This window comes from Bos grunniens, chromosome 18 (assembly GCF_055505025.1).
Source record: "Bos grunniens cultivar Pamir isolate PY7600 chromosome 18, Bosgru_T2T1.0, whole genome shotgun sequence".
NCBI lineage: Eukaryota > Metazoa > Chordata > Mammalia > Artiodactyla > Bovidae > Bos > Bos grunniens.
Window position 1 is genome coordinate 46,611,790 of NC_141182.1, and position 17,797 is coordinate 46,629,586.

General features: G+C 49.1%; 1 protein-coding gene across 6 annotated transcripts; it reads right to left on the bottom strand.

Annotated features, from left to right (window-relative positions):
* Nucleotides 1-257: 257 nt before the first annotated feature.
* PRODH2 (proline dehydrogenase 2) lies at nt 258-15,912 on the bottom strand. Of its 6 annotated transcripts, XM_086352076.1 has the most exons (10): nt 15,713-15,912; nt 15,438-15,634; nt 15,208-15,346; nt 15,040-15,126; nt 7,723-7,803; nt 7,482-7,637; nt 7,214-7,380; nt 3,306-3,416; nt 2,578-2,663; nt 472-721 (listed from the first exon to the last, which is right to left on the bottom strand). In XM_086352076.1, the coding sequence occupies exons 1-10, from the start codon at nt 15,884-15,886 to the stop codon at nt 534-536; spliced, it is 1,386 nt and encodes a 461-aa protein (XP_086208202.1). In that variant the 5' UTR covers nt 15,887-15,912; the 3' UTR covers nt 472-533. The 6 variants fall into 6 exon arrangements, with proteins under 6 accessions (XP_086208203.1, XP_086208205.1, XP_086208201.1 ...); XM_086352075.1 differs by lacking the exon at nt 2,578-2,663 and having other exon boundaries at nt 264-721; XM_086352080.1 differs by lacking the exon at nt 15,208-15,346.
* Between the last annotated feature and the right edge of the window lie 1,885 nt (nt 15,913-17,797).

The window sequence follows — 17,797 nt, forward strand, 5'->3', positions numbered from 1 at the left end:
CTGTCTACCCCTACTGGACTGAAAACCCAGTGAGGCCAGGCCTGGGGTTGTGTTGGTCTCTGTTGTGTCCCCAGTGTTATTTACCTGAGAGCCTAGCTCAGAAGGAGACTCAGTAAATGCTTATTAAGCGAGAGAGTGGTTTGCTCTTCTCTCTGTCTCTCCCTGGACGTGTGGCCTTAGCCTAGCCTCTAGATTTCAGTGTTTCAGTATCTGCTCTTCATCTGTGCTGTTTACCCGGGTGTCCACAGGAGTGAAGAAAATTCCCATGTCAGCCACTGACTGGTTGAGTAGAGCTGACCCCAGGCCCTTTGCAGGATAGACTGCCTCAGAGTTGGGGGGGACCTCCTTAGTCTTTGATCAATGCCCTCGCTGTGCTCTAGGGTCATCTAAAGATCCTTCTTGAGCCACAGAGCCCCCGAACTTGGGCTGGCTGAGGTCAAGATGAGCCCTTCCCCAAAGAGATGGCTTTGGTGCAAGGCAGCTGCCTGGGCAACAGCTCAAGAACTTTATTGACCACATGACTCCTGGGGGTGCTAATGGGGGGATACCCTCAGGCTCCGCCCCAGCAGCCTCCGTCGAAGTTCTTGGCTGAGCAGCTCCTGTTCCCTGCGGGCACCCCGTAGTACACTTCGGTTCTCCTGGGCCCTCCGGATCAGGTAAGGGATCACCTCCTCCAGGGAGCCATAGGGGATGGACTTGTACACAGCATAGCCAGCCTGCCCTGGAGGGAGAGTATTGGCAGCGTGTGGGCTCAAGTTTGGCAAGAGGCTCCCATAGGCTCCATCTAGAACAGAGACTTCCATTTCTGAGAGCATGACAGATTAGGTGAGTTGGACAAAATCTCCCGCTGAAAAACTAAAACTCCTGGAGTAAACATTAAAATAAAAAATTCTCAAAGTTATAAAAATGCTGCAAAGAGAATAAAGTGAAAGTGAAAGTCACTCAGTCGTGTCCAGCTCTTTGCAACCCCATGGACTATACAGTCCATGGAATTCTCCAGGCCAGAATACTGGAGTAGGTAGCCCTTCCCTTCTCCAGGGGATCTTCCCAACCCAGTGATCGAACCCAGGTTTCCTGATTGCAGGTGGATTCTCTACCAGCTGAGTCACTAGGGAAGCCCAAGAATACTGGAGTGGGTAGCATACCCCTTCTCCAGGGAAGTCTTCCTGACCCAGGAATCGAACCTCGGTCTCCTGCACTACAGACGAATTCTTTACCAACTGAGCTATTAGGGAAGCAAAGAGAATAAGGAATTTACTAATTCAAGAATTAAGAGAAAATGAGGGGCTTCTCTTGTGGCTCAGTGGTAGAGAATCTGCCTGCCAATGCAGGAGAGACGGGTTCAATCCCTGATCCGGGAAGATCCCACATGCCACTGGACAGCTAAGCCCACATGCCACAAGTACTGACCCCACATGCTGTGACTACTGAAGCCCCCATGCCTAGAGCCCGTGCTCTGCAACAAGAGAAACTGCAATGAGAAGCCCGTGCACTGCAACTAGAAAGTAACCCCCTGCTCACCACAGCTAGAGAAGAGACCACGCAGCAATGAAGACTTAGCACGGCCAAAAATAAATTTAAAAAAATTTTTTCTTAAAAAAGAGAGAGAACCCAGAGCAGAAGGATTACCCGAGAAGCGTTTCTTTCCTGAGGGCAAAACTGAGTTTCTGTCTAATAACTTCAAAGTTAAGGGGGTACAGAAATGGAGGCCTAAAACCTGACCAGGATTAAGAGTTATAAAAGAGAGTTTCCCCAGATTAAGTGTGAACCCCAAAATCTAGACCCTCAAAGTAAGAGTTAACAAGAAGTCAACTCTCCCATAAGGAAGGTTGGCCTTGACCATAAACAGAGCAAGGAAGGAAACAGAAGTCCATCTCTGAGAAGTTGTGGCCATGGGTTGCATGCGTGTGTGCTCAGTCACTTCAGTCGTTGTCAGACTTTGCCCACAAGGCTATGGACTGTTAGCCCACAAGGCTCCTCTGTTCATGAGATTCTTCAGGCAAGAATACTGGAGTGAGTTGCCATGCCCTCCTCCAGGGGATCTTCCTGACCCAGGGATTGAACCTGCATCTCCTGCATTGCAGGCAGAGTCTTTACTACTGAGCCATTCTGGAAGCCTGTTACTGTAGGTTAGTCTCCTAAAATATTTGCAGCCCCAGTGTGGATCCTTGAGATATCTCAAGAAACCTCAAGCTGTGAATTTAGGGTACAGTGATTTTGTACCCCTTAGTGCCTGGCAGAAGAAAACATAAATCTTCTGGTCTCAGGCCCTGGGGAACAACACAGTAAAGATAACAAAGCAGACAGGAAACAAGATACCAAGATCAAAAACCAAGATACCAAGATCAAGACAAAAACAACAGCGCACAGACGCAGAGACATAGGCCTGCGAGGCCTTCAGATATGGGACAGACCTCTCTGAGGGCCTGCCACTGGGCTGGCTGCAGGCTGTTGATGGGAGCCTGGCCAGGCATCATCTGGGAATGGGAGAAGGGATCTGTTTGGGAGGGAATGGGGCTGGGGCAGGTTAGGTGGGAGGTGGGAGTAGGGGCTGGGAGGGACGGATCACTCACATACCCAGTGCCAAGGAGACATGGTCACACATCCCCAGAAGTTGTCCAAAGCAGACAGGCCCATCTGGAGGAATGCCCAGCTCCCACATGCTACAGAAAAGGTCACATCATCAATCCAGACAGTGGCTGGATCCCCCATGACACACTCATATGGCTCTTCTAGTTTTTCGAATATTGAAGTATTTCCAAACTCACTGATAAATAACCATGGCTCTGGGACCTCTGAAAGCTCGCCGGTAAGTCTCAGCTCCTTTCCTGAAATATTTGGACTTCCCTGCTGCTGCTGCCAAGTCACTTCAGTCATGTCTGATTCTGTGCGACCCCATAGACGGCAGCCCACCAGGCTCCCCCATCCCTGGGATTCTCCAGGCAAGAACACTGGAGTGGGCTGCCATTTCCTTCTCCAGTGCATGAAAGTGAAAAGTGAAAGTGATGTCGCTCAGTCATGTCCGACCCTCAGCGACCCCATGGACTGCAGCCTTCCAGGCTCCTCCGTCCATGGGATTTTCCAGGCAAGAGTACTGGAGTGGGTTGCCATTGCCTTCTCCGTTGGACTTCCCTCTTCCCCAGCAAATAAGGGGCAGTTCCTTGTTCAGCGGGAGCCTACAGGTGTAGCAGGAGTTAAATATTTTGAATATTCTCCCCAGACCCCCTTTGAACCTACTGGCCCCCACAGTCCCTCCCCTTGTCAACCACCCTTTGGGCGCTTATTTCCATTCCCCTACTTCATACCGCTTGGTTGCCTGGCGGACAGAGTCCTCATTGTGGGAAGCCACCATGAGGTGGCACATGGGGCCACGATGGGACACCTGGGTCAGCATCAGCTCCAGACAGCGGCTGTAACTGAAGGGAGATGAAGGATCAGCTTATGGCACCTGGTGAGTTAGGGTCAGGCCCCAGAGACCGGGGATTTATATCACCGAGGGGTAGGGTGTCTAAGGGCAAGGACCCTGAAGTCAGGAAGTACCTACATCCCACCTGCCTCAGCTGTGAGGGACATCTTCTTTCGGAGCCTTTTTATTCCCTTTAACAACACACGTTCATCTGTTAGCATTGTTGTGGGGATGGAGTGAGATGAGGGTAGACCTAAAGTCTTTGGCACAATGGCAGTCTCACAGCAAAGGGCCGTGTCACAGGAGATGACATTTACCCACTGACATTCACTTCAGTAACGTCTGCAGAGCAGGGTTAGCAACACCCCAAATGTCTGTAAGTGGGAGACTGGCTAAATGAACACCCAGAGGATAGTGGAGGGCCCCTGTAGGGGCAGGAACCGCCCCCCCATGATTGGATGGGGATGTGGGTGGAAGTGAGCTGTGTCAGCCTGTTCATTTTTGTGTCATTTTGATTTTTTTTTTTTTTTTGGCTGTGCAGAGAGTGGCAGGTGGGATCTTAGTTCTTCAACCAGAGATCAAACCCAGGCCCCTCAAAGTGGAAGCATGGAGTCCTAACCTCTGGACCATCAGGTAAGTCCTCATTTTGATTTTTGAATCATGGGAATGTATTATTTATTTAAAATCTCTATTAAAACATTAATGGTACTATGCTGGAGAAGATGTGGAGAAATTGGAATTCTCCCACTGTGCTAGTGTGAGTCTAAAAGGCTGCAGCCACTTTGGGAAACCATCTGGCACTTCCTCAAAAAGTTAAACATGGAGTGACCATAGGACCCAGCAATTCCAGTCCTAGAGAGTTGGACTTTTAAGAGAATTTAAAATGTGCATTTACCAAAAAATATGTACATGAATGTTCATAGCAGCACTATCCACAATTGACAAAAAGTGTAAACAATGCAAATATCCATCAATTGATGAATGGATAAATCAAATGCGGCCTCTCCATACAATGGAATATTATTCAACCGTAACAAGGAATGAAGCACTGACACACACTACAGCATGGTTGAACCTTAAATACATTATGCTGAGTGAAAGAAGCCAGGTACGGAAGGTCATGTATTATGCGACTCCACTAACATGAGATGTCCAGAATAGACAAATCCATAGTGACAAAAACTAGATTAGTGGCTTCCAGGGCCTAAGGGGATGGGAATTATGAGTGACTGCTAATGGATATTTGCATTAGCAAATTAGCAAATAGAAAGGGGAAAGGTGGAAGCAGTGACAGATTTTCTCTTCTTGGGCTCCAAAATCACTGCGTGATGATTGCAGCCGTGAAATTAGAAGATGGTTGCTTCTTGGCAGGAAAGCTATGACAGCCCTAGACAGTGTTTAAAAAAGCAAAGACATCACTTTGCTGACAAAGGTCTATATAGTCAAGGATATGGTCTTTCCAGTAGTCGTGTACAGATGTGAGAGCTGGACTATAAAGAAGGCTGAGTGCCAAAGAAATGATGCTTTCGAACTGCGGTGCTACAGATGACTCTTGAGAGTCCCTTGGAAAGCAAAGAGATCCAACCAGTCAATCCTAAAGGAAATCAACCCTGAATACTCTTTGGAAGGACTGATGCTGAAGCTGAAACTCCAGTACTTTGCAAACAGCTGACTCACTGGAAAAGACCCTGATGCTGGGAAAGATTGAAGGCAGAAGGAGAAGAGGGTGACAGAGGATGAGATGGTTGGATGGCATCACTGATTTGCCCAAGTTCACTGGTCATGAACTTGGGCAAACTCTTGGAGATAGTGAGGGACAGGGAAGCCTGGCGTGCTGAAGTCCATGGTGTCTCGAAGAGTCGGACACAACTCGGCTGCTGTACAAAAACAGCTGATGGATATGGTTTGTTTTTGGCTGTGCCTTGTCTGTCTGTCTGTCTGTCTGTTTGTTTGTTTGTTTTGCTTAAGGGAGTGGGACTTTAGTTCTCAGACCAGGGATCGAGCCCATGTCCCCTGCAGTGGACCCTCAGAGTCTTAACCACTGGACCACTCGGGAAGTCCTGGAGTTTCTTTTTGAGATGATGAAAATGTTCTGGAATTGGTGATGATGGCTGCAAAATTTAATGAATATACTAAAAGCCACTGAATTGTAGTTTAAAATAGCGAATTGTATGGTATGTGAATTATATCTCAGTAAAAAAAAATGATTCCAAATGATTAAGCCCATAGGATACAAATGTGCCTAGGAGGCTTCATGGGCTTTGGATGCAAGCTTAGCCTTCATGGCTTGGCCACTTTCTGTGGGAGCTTGGTAAGTCCCTGTGGCTCTACAGACCCCTCCTTGTCTGCTGGGAAATGGAATCAGGCTTTGAAAACTCCATGAGAACAGAGCCTGGGGTCCAGCTGGATTGCTACCGCAACCAGAATCCAACACTGATCTGAAACAAGTGATCAGCAAGTGTGTATTGAAAGAACAAATCTTTTCTTCTCAGGGCCATGAGATGGTGGCCCCAGGAACTCAGCCATGTCTTGCCTGTGATTTGAGGTGTATCAGAATCAGGGTTCTAGAGTCAGTCTGCATGTGCTAAGTCACTTCAGTCGTGTCCAACTCTGTGACCCGAAGGACTGCAGCCCGCCAGGCTTCTTTGTCCGTGGGATTCTCCAGACAAGAACAAAGGAGTGGGTTGCCATGCCCTCCTCCAGGGGATCTTCATGACCCAGGGATCGAACCTGCATCTCTTGCATTGGGAGGAGGGTTCTTTACTGCTACTTCCACCAGGGAACCCAGGCTGCCAAGGCTCAAATCTTGGCACTGCCACTCACTAGCTTTGCAACCTTCGGTAAGAGATGTCACGTCTCTGAGCCTGTTTCATCCTCTGTGAAATAGAGAGAGAGCAATAGTATCTACTGCTTGGGGTCGTTTACTCCTTCATTCTCCAGACCTGTACCAAGCACCTCCCATGGAGCAGCAGTGTTAAGCACTGAGGACTCAGCAGTGAACAAGTTAGAAAACCCTGCCCTCCTGGGCCCACGCTCTCATGGGAGAGAAAGACAATGAGCAACTGAACGCCAAAGCTCTGCTGCCAGTAAGTGCTGGGAGAAAAATCAATCCAAGAAGAGAGGGTGTGGTCTGTGTCAGTTTTCGGTAGGGAGGGCAAGAAGGTCCCCTGAGAAGGTCCCAAAAAGTAAAGACCTAAGAAGGTGAGTGACTGAGCCCTGCCACACGGCCATCTGGAGGGAGAAGGTTCTGGGCAGTGGGAACAAGAAGTGCAAAGTCCCTGGGGTCATCAAGGAGGCCAGTGTGGCTGGAGTGAAGTGAGTGAGGGGACAGGACTGCAGGCCACTGCAAGGATCTGGGGTTTATCGAGGGTGTGCTGGGAGCTATGGGAGGATTTGAACTGAGGAGGGATATTTGACACAGGTATTAACAGGCTCCCCACTGGCGACAGGTTGGGGAGGGGTGACAGAGAAGGGAGCAGGCTGCTGTTCAGGTGGGAAGCGACAGTCTCCTGGTCGGGGAGAGAGAGTGACCTGTAGACGCACGTAGGTTGCTGGACACTGGGGAATGAGCTCTAATGGAAGGTTAGATGCTAATGCTCTTCGTCTCGAGGCCGGCAGAGGATGAGATGGCTAGATAGCATCACTGACTCAATGGATGTGAATTTGAGCAAACTCCAGGAGATAGTGAAGGACAGGGAAGTCTGGCGTGCTGCCAAGCCATGGGGTCACAGAGTCAGACACGACTTAGCTACTGAACAACCACAGCAACAATTATTCATCTCAGAGGCCGGCCTGCCCCTGTCCCACCTCTGACTGGTAGCCTCATAGTCAGGCTGAGTGGGATCTTCGGTTCCCTGGAGCCGGGCCGTCTTTCTCTCCTTGTCTAGATACGCCCCTCGTACCAACTTCACCCCAAAGGCCAGGCCAGCCCTGTCTGCGGCCTCAGCGTCCCGCCTCAGCCGCTCATAGGTGTCCTGGTGGAGCACATGGGCGGCTTCAGATCAAGGCGCTGGGACCCCGGCCTGCAGCCCCTTGTCCCCAACCACTCCCCCTATCCCCGGAGTGCACTACACACCTTCAGATAGGCCTGGTAAGTGTTCCACACCCAGGGCCCGCCTTCCCCGGAGCTGTTCCAGCGCGTGGCCAGGGCAGCCACCAGCAGAGAGAGTGCCGGGTTCAGAGAGGTGTACTCGGCATCCACCAGGAGCCTCACGCGCTGGGCCCGGGCGTGCTGAGGGTGAGAGGGACTGCGGTCGGGCCCCAGGGGTGACCAGCAAGCAGGCGCGGTGGAGGCAGGCCTCGGCCGAAGCTGTTACCTGTACCACCCGGTGCAAGCGACTCAGGGAGGCCTGGAGGTGTCGTGTTTGCTCGGTGTTGAGGCAGGAGACCTGGAGGTCCTGGGGGGCAGCGGGGAGGCAAGGCGGCTCAGGCCTTCTGGACCCTTCCAGAGCCCAAGCCTCCTCTCCCCCACCAGCAGGCAGGGAAAAAAGTTTAGAAATTACTAGAAATCTGGAAAGCAGCTGTATCATATAGATACTATTTATTGAGGTATAATACATGGATGGACGGGCTTCCCAAGTGGTGCTAGTGGTAAAGAACTTGCCTGCCAATGCAGGTAAAGAGAAGCCAGTTCTATCCCTGGGCCGGGAAGATCCCCTGGAGGAGGGGACGGCAACCCACTGCAGTATTCTTGCCTGGGAAATCCCATGGACAGAGGAGCCTGGCCAGTTACAGTCCCGTGGGGTCACACAGAGTCGGACATGACTGAAGAGACTTAGCACGCACACTCATACACACACACACACATGGGTTGAGAGCCCAGAATTTGAGTTTGAGTTTTGGCTCCACCATTCACTGTGTGGACTTGAACAAATGTAACCTCTCTGGGCCTCAATGTTCTCTGTAAAACGGGAATGATTATAGGATCTACCTCATTCAGTTGCTGCGTGGATAAAAATGGCCTGGCCATAAACAGGACAGGACAGGGCCAACATATGATAAGCACTCAGTGTTTTTGTTGTTTTGTGTGTGCCCAGTCGTGTCTGACTGTTTGAGACCCCATGGACCATAGCCCGCCAGGCTCCTCTGTCCATGGGATTTCCCAGGCAAGAATACTGGGGCGGGTTGCCATTTCCTACTCCAGGGGATCTTCCTGATCCAGGGATCAAACCCACGTCTCTTGCACCTCCTGCTTTGGCAGGCAGATTCTTTACCAGTGTGCCACCTGGGAAGCCCTAAGCACTCAATACATGTTGTTATTGTTATAATAATAGGTGACTTCAAATGCCATCTTATAATCTTCACAATGATCCTAGTAGGCAGATATTATTCCAAGCTCCGTTTTCCAGTGAGAAAACCAAAGCTGGGAAAGTGAAGTGACTTGGAGTTAGCATCTAGGAACAGTAACCAGCTCCTAATAAGAGCCGTGAGTGTTACTTTGCATTAGTTTCTCAGGATGTCTCACTGCAACTCACAAGGCTCCCCTGATCTGACCCCTTTATTCTACCTCCTTCCACCCTTCGCCTCGCTCACTGCTCTCCGGCCTCGCTGGCCTCCTGGCTACTCTTGGAACATGCCAGGTACCTTCCCACCTCAGAGCCTTTGCTCTGGCTGTTCCTTCCACCTGGAACACTGTTCCCCTAGATGTCCATCCACCCGACTCCAACCTCTCAGCAGGGTCTTTATTTTCTCTGGTTTGAATTTGCAACTCCCTAGCTGGGGCTTTCCCTTCCCCTTCCTTAGCCTTATTTTCCCCTACAATACTCGTTTTTTAAAAATTAATTTATTTATCTGGCTGCGCAGGGTCTTAGTTGCAGCATGCAGGATCTTTTAGTTGTAGCACTTAGCTGTGAGGTTTGGGATCTAGTTTCCTGACAGGGATCTGATCTGCGCCCCCTGCATTAGGAGCATGGAGTCTTAGCCACTGGACCACCAGAGAAGTCCTTGTTGTTGTTCGGTCGCTGTCATGTCTGACTCTTTGCAAGCCCATGGACTGCAGCACACTAGGCTTACTTGTCCTTCACTGTCTCTCAGAGTGTGCCCAAACTCATGTCCATTGAGTTGGTGATGCCATCCAACCATCTCATTCTACAGTGCTTATTTATACTTGTTACATATCCGCTTTGAGGTTTTTTTTTTAATAATTAAACATTTTTCACACACTTATGAATAGAGTGAAGAGAGGGAAGTGTATTTCTGTGTCTGTCTCTGCACCAGCCTCCACATCTGAATCCAAGATCACTTCTAATAAACAGGAACCTTTCAGAAGAGCTCAAGTGAAAAGGCAGTTTACTAATACAGGAAGACTCTCGGAACCCAATTTCTAATGTATGTACTTCATCTGCATTAATTTCTGTGATTCCCTAAAACAATTAAGGAAACATAATTTCCAATTTACAAATAAGGAAACTGAGACCCAGAGGGTAACTTAACCTTTAAAAAGATCGAATTTCCTGGCTGGGTGCACTTGCGCCCCCTCCCCACCACGTGACCGGCAGCCAAGCAAGTCTGCACTCAGCTTTGGGTTTTTGTCTTAACTTTTTATTGGACTTTTTCTGGCTTTTATTGTTGCTTTTTGGGGCTTCCTCAATGGCTCAGTAGTAAAGCATCCACCTGCCAATGCAAGAGACTTGGAGACACAGGTTCAGTCCCTGGGTTGGGAAGCTCCTCTGGAGGAGGAAGCGGCAACTCACTCCAGTATTCTTGCCTGGAGAATCTCATGGACAGAGAAACCTGGTGAGCTACAGTCCATGGGGTCTCAAAAGAGTCAGGCAAGACTGAGCACAGCACAGCACACATAGCTGCCTTACAATGATGTGTTAATTTCTGCTATACATCTAAGTGAATCAGCCATACATATACATACTGTCCTTTTTTGGATTTCTTTCCCATGTGAGTCACCATAAAGCATTGAGTAGAGTTCTCTGTGCTATACAGTAGGTTCTCATTACCTACTGTATAGCACAGAGAACTCTACTTATGGCAGAAAGCAAAGAAGAACTAAAGAGCCTCTTGATGAAAGTGAAAGGGGAGAGTGAAAAAGTTGGCTTAAAACTCAACATTCAGAAAACTAAGATCATGGCATCCATTCCCATCACTTCATAGCAAATAGATGGGGAAACAATGGAAACAGTGAGATACTTTATTTTCTTGGGCTCCAGAATCACTGCAGATGGTGGCTGCAGCCATGAAATTAAAAGACACTTGTTCCTTGGAAGAAAAGTTATGACCAACTTAGATAGCATATTAAAAAGCAGAGACATTACTTTGCCAACAAGGGTCTGTCTAGTCAAAGCTATGGTTTTTAGTGGTCATGTATGGATGTGAGAGTTGGACTATACAGAAAGCTGAGCACTGAAGAATTGATGCTTTTGAACTGTGGTGTTAAAGACCCTTGAGAGTCCCTTGGACTGCAAGGAGACCCAACCAGTCCATTCTAAAGGAGATCAGTCCTGAATATTCATTGGAAGGACTGATGCTGAAGCTGAAACTCCAGTACTTTGGCCACCTGATACAAAGAACTGACTCATTTGAAAAGACCCTGATGCTGGGAAAGATTGAAGGCAGGAGGAGAAAGGGATGACAGAGGATGAGATTATTGGATGGCATCACCAACTCTATGGACATGAGTTTGAGTAAACTCTGGGAGTTGGTGATGGGCAGGGAAGCCTGGCATGCTGCAGTCCATGGGGTCACAAAGAGTCAGACACAACTGAGCAACTGAACTGAACTGATATATGTCAATCCCAATCTCCCAGTTCATCCTACCCCCCGCCTTTGGTATCCATACATTTGTACTGTATATCTTTGTCTCTATTTCTGCTTTGCAGTAGGTTCATCTGTACCATTTTTCTAGATTCCACATGTATGCGTTAATGTACGATATTTGTTTTTCTCTTTGGCTTTGATTTGAATGATTGTCTCTTGCAAGTAAGTGCCTCAAGGACATATATTTTGTTTATCTTGATCACCACCCCCACCCCACAATGGACATGAGTTTGAGCAAGCTCTGGGAGATGGTGAAGGACAGGGAAGCCTGGTGTGCTGCAGTTCATGGGGTTGCAAAGAGTGAGATATGACTGAGTGACTGAACAACAGTCTCCACCCCTGGCATAGCACCTGGAACATAGTACATGTTCAACAGACATTTAAGGAACTGTTAGACATTTGTAACAGGGATCTTCCCTGGTGGCTCAGACGGTAAAGAATCTGCCTGCAGTGCTGGAGACCTGGGTTCAGTCCCTGGGTCGGGAAGATTCCCCTGGAGAAAGGAATGGCAACCCACTCCAGTAATTCTTGCCTGGAGAATTCCATGGACAGAGGAGCCTGGTGGGCTACAGTCCATGGGGTCGCAAAGAGTTGGACATGACTGGCTAATGCACACAGTTCTTGGTCTTCTTATGGGGATTCCACATGAATGTGAGCTTCTGGTGACTCAGGGAGTCCAGTTGGGTTCAGAGAAATGGGAAAGTTAAAAAAGAGGAACAGGTGGAATTCTGTTATGGCCAACAGGACTCCTTCCCAGGCAGCGCTAGTGGTAAAGGATCTGCCTGCCAATGCAGGAGATACAAGAGATATGGGTTCAACCCCTGGGTTGGGAAGATCCCTTGGAGGAGGGCATGACAACCCACTCCAATATTCTTGCCTGGAGAATCCCATGCATAGAGGAGCCTGGAGGGCTACAGTCCATAGGGTCACAAAGAGTTGGACACAACTGAAGTGACTTAGCACACACACACACACTCATGGCCGACAGGATGGATATGGACCGCATCTTGGGGAAGAAGACTCTCTCCAGCAGGAGGGAGGAGCAAGGGGCACCTACCTGCCCAGTGCGTCTCCCCAGTCAGGGAATCGTCCCCCGCTGTGGGGCAGCGTCCGGGGGAGTTCTGGGGTGTGTGCAGCTGGTGGAGCCGTCACCCTCACAGGGAGCCGACCGGGCCCTCATTTACCCTTCACCACCGTCTGAGGTGGCGACTACTGTCACCCCCGTTTTACAGGGGGAAGCAGAGGTCAAGACACAGAGAGGTGAAGTTACTCATCTAAAGTCACACAGCTTGACCTAGGATTTAAACCTCAGCTTCTCCAGAACCTGAGTACTTAACCGTCACCATGTACACCCACCCACAGGCAGAGAGGAAATGCTTCCCTCAAATATATGTAAAGCCATTAGGACAGTGCGTGGCACGTTATGAATGGTCAGTAAGTTCTCCACCGTTAATATGTTGTTCCATACTCACCTGCTTCATTTATTTATTCATTCATTTAACATGTTTATCATGTCCTGTCTAGGTGCTAGGGCCTGGGACATGACCATGAACAGGACAGTCATAAATCGTGCTGGGGAACCGGTGACTGTGAAGACCAAGGATGGGTGGGGGCTGGGATCTGGGGTGGGGATGGCAGGGCGGCTCTGATATGGGGACAGGAAGAAGGGACAGCTCTAGGGAGACACAGGCCAGTGTGGGACCCAGTGGGTATGAGAAGTCTGGGGGACACCCAAGGGGAAGTTTGGTGCAGGGAGAGGGTCAGGGGAAAGGCTGGGCCTGGAGACAGGTGGGCATCATTAGTGCAAACCGGGGAAACTGAGGCTGAAGGGGTGGGTGAGAAGGCCCTTTCGAGGGGAGTGAGAAGCAAGCCTGGGCCTCACCCTGGGGAACCTCCATATTTGAGTATCAGGCAGAGTAAACTTAACGAAGACTGAGGATGAGCTGGGAGTGATGGAAAATGAGGAACACCAGGTCTGATGGTGTTGGGGAAGACAAGGGAAGTGAGGGACACAGAAGGAGCAGGGCCCCTTTGTCATCGTGAAGATGCCAGCCTGGCAAGGGTTTTCGTCCTGAAAACTGCCCTGGGAAGACATTACTACCATTGCCACATGCGAGTGAAAAGCTCATGAAGGGGTGAAGCTTGTTACGCTCCAAAGCTGATCCTTTAAGCACTGCTTGTATGTGTTCTGTGATGCATTAAAAAAAAATTACAAATTAAAAAATAAACATCAGCAGGTCCCAGGTAGTGTTATTTGGCAGTGATGGAGACTCAGAGGCTACCTGTGTGCCCATCCCAGGAGAGGTAAACCCGGCGGCCAGAAGCCCAAATTAGAAACAACGGATTAGGACTTACCCTGTGGTTCAGGGGTTAAGAATCCGCCTGCTGATACAGCGGATGTGGGTTTGATTCCTGGTCTGGAAAGACTCCACATGACTTGGAGCAACTAAGCCCGTGCACCACAATTACTGAAGCCCAGGCACCCTAGAACCTATGCTCCGCACCAAGAGAAGCCACCGCAGTGAGGAATCCCACGCACCACAGTTAGAGTATCCCCCACTCTCCCCAACTAGAGAATGTCCAAGAGCAGCAATGGAGACCCAGGACAGCCAAAAAGAAAAAAACAAGTAATTAAAAAAAACACAATGGATTAGATGTATACAGAGATGATTGGAGGGATCTAAAAATCAGAGTGCTCAGTGGAAAAACGTAAGAAACAGGACGCAACAGGTAACATAATGTTGTTTAGTCACAAAGTTGTGTCTGACTCTTTATGACCCCATAGACTGTGGTGTGCCAGGCTTCTCTGTCCTTCACTATCTCCAGGAGTTTCCTCAAACTCATGTTCATTGAGTTGGTGATGCTGTCTAACCACCTCATCCTCTGCCGCCTCCTTCTCCTCCTGCTCTCAATCTTTCCCAGAATCAGAGTCTTTTTCAACATAATGATGAGTGTTACTTGTAGATATTTAAAACTATACCCAACCCCAGATTGATGGAGAAGGGCACAAGGGGACTTTCTGCAGGGATGGAAATGTTCTGTACTTTGATAGGGATTATAGTAGCTCCAGCGTGTATTTGTCAAAGCTCATCAAAAGGTACATTTACAATGTATGCATCTCACTGTGTATAAATTTTACCTGAAAAGAAATGACTGTTGAGCTCTAGTTGGTGATATGTATTCTGAAGCATTTGGGGGGAGAAGCGTGCTGATGTCTGCAAATTACTTTGAAATGCATCAGAAAATAAGATGGGTGGGTGGATGGATAGAGGAATGGATATGATTTTAAAGGAACAATAGCAGGTGTTCACCATAAAATTCTTTTGATTTTTCTGTATGTTTGAAAATTTTCATAATAAAATGTTGGAAAAATATGCCCCCAAATAGCATATATTTGGCAAAACCACATCATGGTAACAAAGAGATGTATATTATACAAGGTGAAGTGATTACTGATGGCGGGGAAGGTAGAAATAAGATACGGAAATAAAGAATAAATGAAAGAACAAACGAGTGAATGAATGAACCAAAACCCTGCTGGTCTAATCATAGCTCCTAGCTAGTTAGCATACACTAGCGTAGCTGAGTTGATTGAAAAAATATTGGTTACTTTTTTATTGGTAAAGAGCTACTGTCTTAATTGATCCTACTAGAGCTCCCAACTCCCAGGCCCCTAGCCTAGAATCCCCAGGTGACCCATATTCCAGTTACTCTCCAGCCATGCCCCAGGGCAGTAACCCCATTTATTCTGATAGTCCTAAGCCTGGGAAGTAGAGATAGTTAAATATTTAGAACATTCCGCTGGCTGGTGTCTGCTGCCTCTGCACTTCCCACCACCATTCCTCTCCCCAACCTGTGGTCCTTACCTGTCCAGAGTCCATGGCTTCTGCCAGCCTCTCGGGGCTCAGCTCCAAAGAATCCCCTGGCCTTCGGACCCACGAGGTGAGCTGCTTCTGGAATGGGATGGCGGGTAGGGCGGTGAGGGGGACCTGGTGGGCAGCCGCCCCTCGCCTCCCACCCGGCCCACCCCTTACACAGAGCCGAGTGCTCATCAGCGCCGTCATCTTCAGCTGCATCAGGGCATTTCCCGTTGGGTCAGGGGTCTCCAGGAGGCCTCGTGACAGGTCCACGCATCGCAGCATCGCACTGAGGTTCCCTTCATACCAGGCCTCACTGCCCAGCCAGCAGGCATCAGGGCTGGGAGCCCACTAGCCCCCTTGCCACCAGCCTCCCGGCCTCCCTGGGCCCGGGCCCCTCTACTCACCCCGTCTTGACAGCCGAGTCTGGCTCCTCCTCAGTGGGCACTGCCAGCAGAGGCCGCAGGCCTAGGTTCTGGAGCTGTAGGACACAGCTCCTCACCTCCTCAGCGGTCTCACCAGCCACAAACTGCCCGTAGATGGATGCTCGGAGAAGCGCACCGGAGAGCCGGGAGCCCAGGAGTCGCTGAGACCAGGCTTGGAGCTGGGGTGACAGGGAGCAGGGACTCAGAACCAGGCCCCAGGAACTTCCTAGGCTAGTCCCCCCAGGATTGCTGCTCACCGCCAGGCCATGGGTGACCAGAGGCGGCCAGGCACACAGCCGTAGCACCAGCAAAGCTCGGGTCAGTTCTCCCGTGCTCTTGAGGTGGAAGGCCCCACCATCAAAGCTGAGGGGCTGCCAGCTCCCTGGGGAGGGGCCAGCTCGGGAGCGGAGCACACGACAAGTCTGAAGCATCAGGAACCCTTCACCACTTCCACACTGGAGCAGGGGGCTTTGGAGGCAGCTGGTCTACCCAGTGCCCCTTGCCCGGCCAGGGACAGTGACTGATTAACCAGACAGTAGCCAGGGAAAGGCAAATCTTTAGGATCACAGACTCCTTGAGGGGCAGTTAATTATTAACTTATAGGGACATAGTTCAGAATAATGGGGACAGGAGAGGAAAGCCCCCCTCAAAACCTCAATGACCCTCAGCATAACAGCTCACAATTATTAGTCACCCATCATATGCCAATGGGTATTAAGTCAGAGCGCTCTGGGAGCCAGGCCGTGTGGCTTTGTGATCTTGGGAAAGTTATTAAACATCTCTTGTTGCAATTGCTTCATCTTAAAGTGGAAGAGAGTGTAGTTTGCAAATACACCTAATCTTTATCTGTTCTATATTAAGCATATATCCTAGAGAACTTGAACATGGACATCAGGAAACATGTACAGGAAGAAATGTTCACAACAGTAGTTTTTTCAATAGCCCTAAATGGAAGCTCCCCACATTTCCATCAGCTCAAGAATGGAGAAACACACCGTGGTAGATTCATATGACAGACTACTATACAGCAATGAAAAGGGGTAAACTACTGATGCCTGCAACCACACAGATGAATCTCACACACATGTTGCGTGAAAGAAACCAGACACCAAACAGGACATGCTGTCTTATTCTAGTCAATAAACTTGAAAGCAGGGGTAATGAAATGGCCATATCGTGTGTGGGGGCATGGGTGCATACCTGGATGGTAAAACTATGAAGAAAAGACAAGCAAGGAAATCATTATCACAAAGACCAGAAAGGGATCAGAGGAGTTGTAACCTGGTGGGGTCTCATGGGGGCTTCTGTGCCCTTTTTTCATAACCTGATAATGATTCACAGTTGTTCATATTGTAACGGTTTTAAAATATATTCTTATTTTCCCTCCCACCCACTATCAAGATTGAAGTGGGGAAGTTTGCTTAGTATTTATTTGGCTGTGTCGGGTCTTAGTTGCAGCACTTGGGACCTTTAGTTGTGGCATGTGGGATCCAGTTCCCTGACCGAGGGTGGAACCCGGGCCTCCTGCATTGGGAGGGCGAAGTCTTAGCCACTGGACCACCAGGGAAGTCCCTAAACTTTTCTTTTAGTTACATGTACAGTTTTAAAAATTATTTAAAAATTAAAATAGCCCAAAAGGAAATGAAGTGAAGCTTTCTCCAACTTCTCAATCTCAGTCCCTCAATTTCATGCCTCCAAGGCAATGAGGTATCCTTGGAGAGGATCAGTTCAGTTCAGTTCAGTCGCTCAGTCATGTCTGACTCTTTGTGACCCCATGAATCGCAGCACGCCAGGCCTCCCTGTCCATCACCAACTCCCGGAGTTCACTCAGACTCACGTCCACCGAGTCAGTGATGCCATCCAGCCATTTCATCCTCTGTGGTCCCCTTCTCCTCCTGCCCCCAATCCCTCCCAGCATCAGAGTCTTTTCCAATGAGTCAACTCTTCGCATGAGGTGGCCAAAGTACTGGAGTTTCAGCTTTAGCATCATTCCTTCCCAGGGCTGATCTCCTTCAGAATGGACTGGTTGGATCTCCTTGCAGTCCAAGGGACTCTCAAGAGTCTTCTCCAACACCACAGTTCAAAAGCATCAATTCTTCGGCGCTCAGCTTTCTTCACAGTCCAACTCTCACAACCATACATGACCACAGGAAAAACTGTAGCCTTGACTAGACGGACCTTTGTTGGCAAAGTAATGTCTCTGCTTTTCAATATGCTATCTAGGTTGGTCATAACTTTTCTTCCAAGGAGTAAGCGTCTTTTAATTTCATGGCTGCAGTCACCATCTGCAGTGATTTTGGAGCCCCCAAAAATAAAGTCTGACACTGTTTCCCCATCTATTT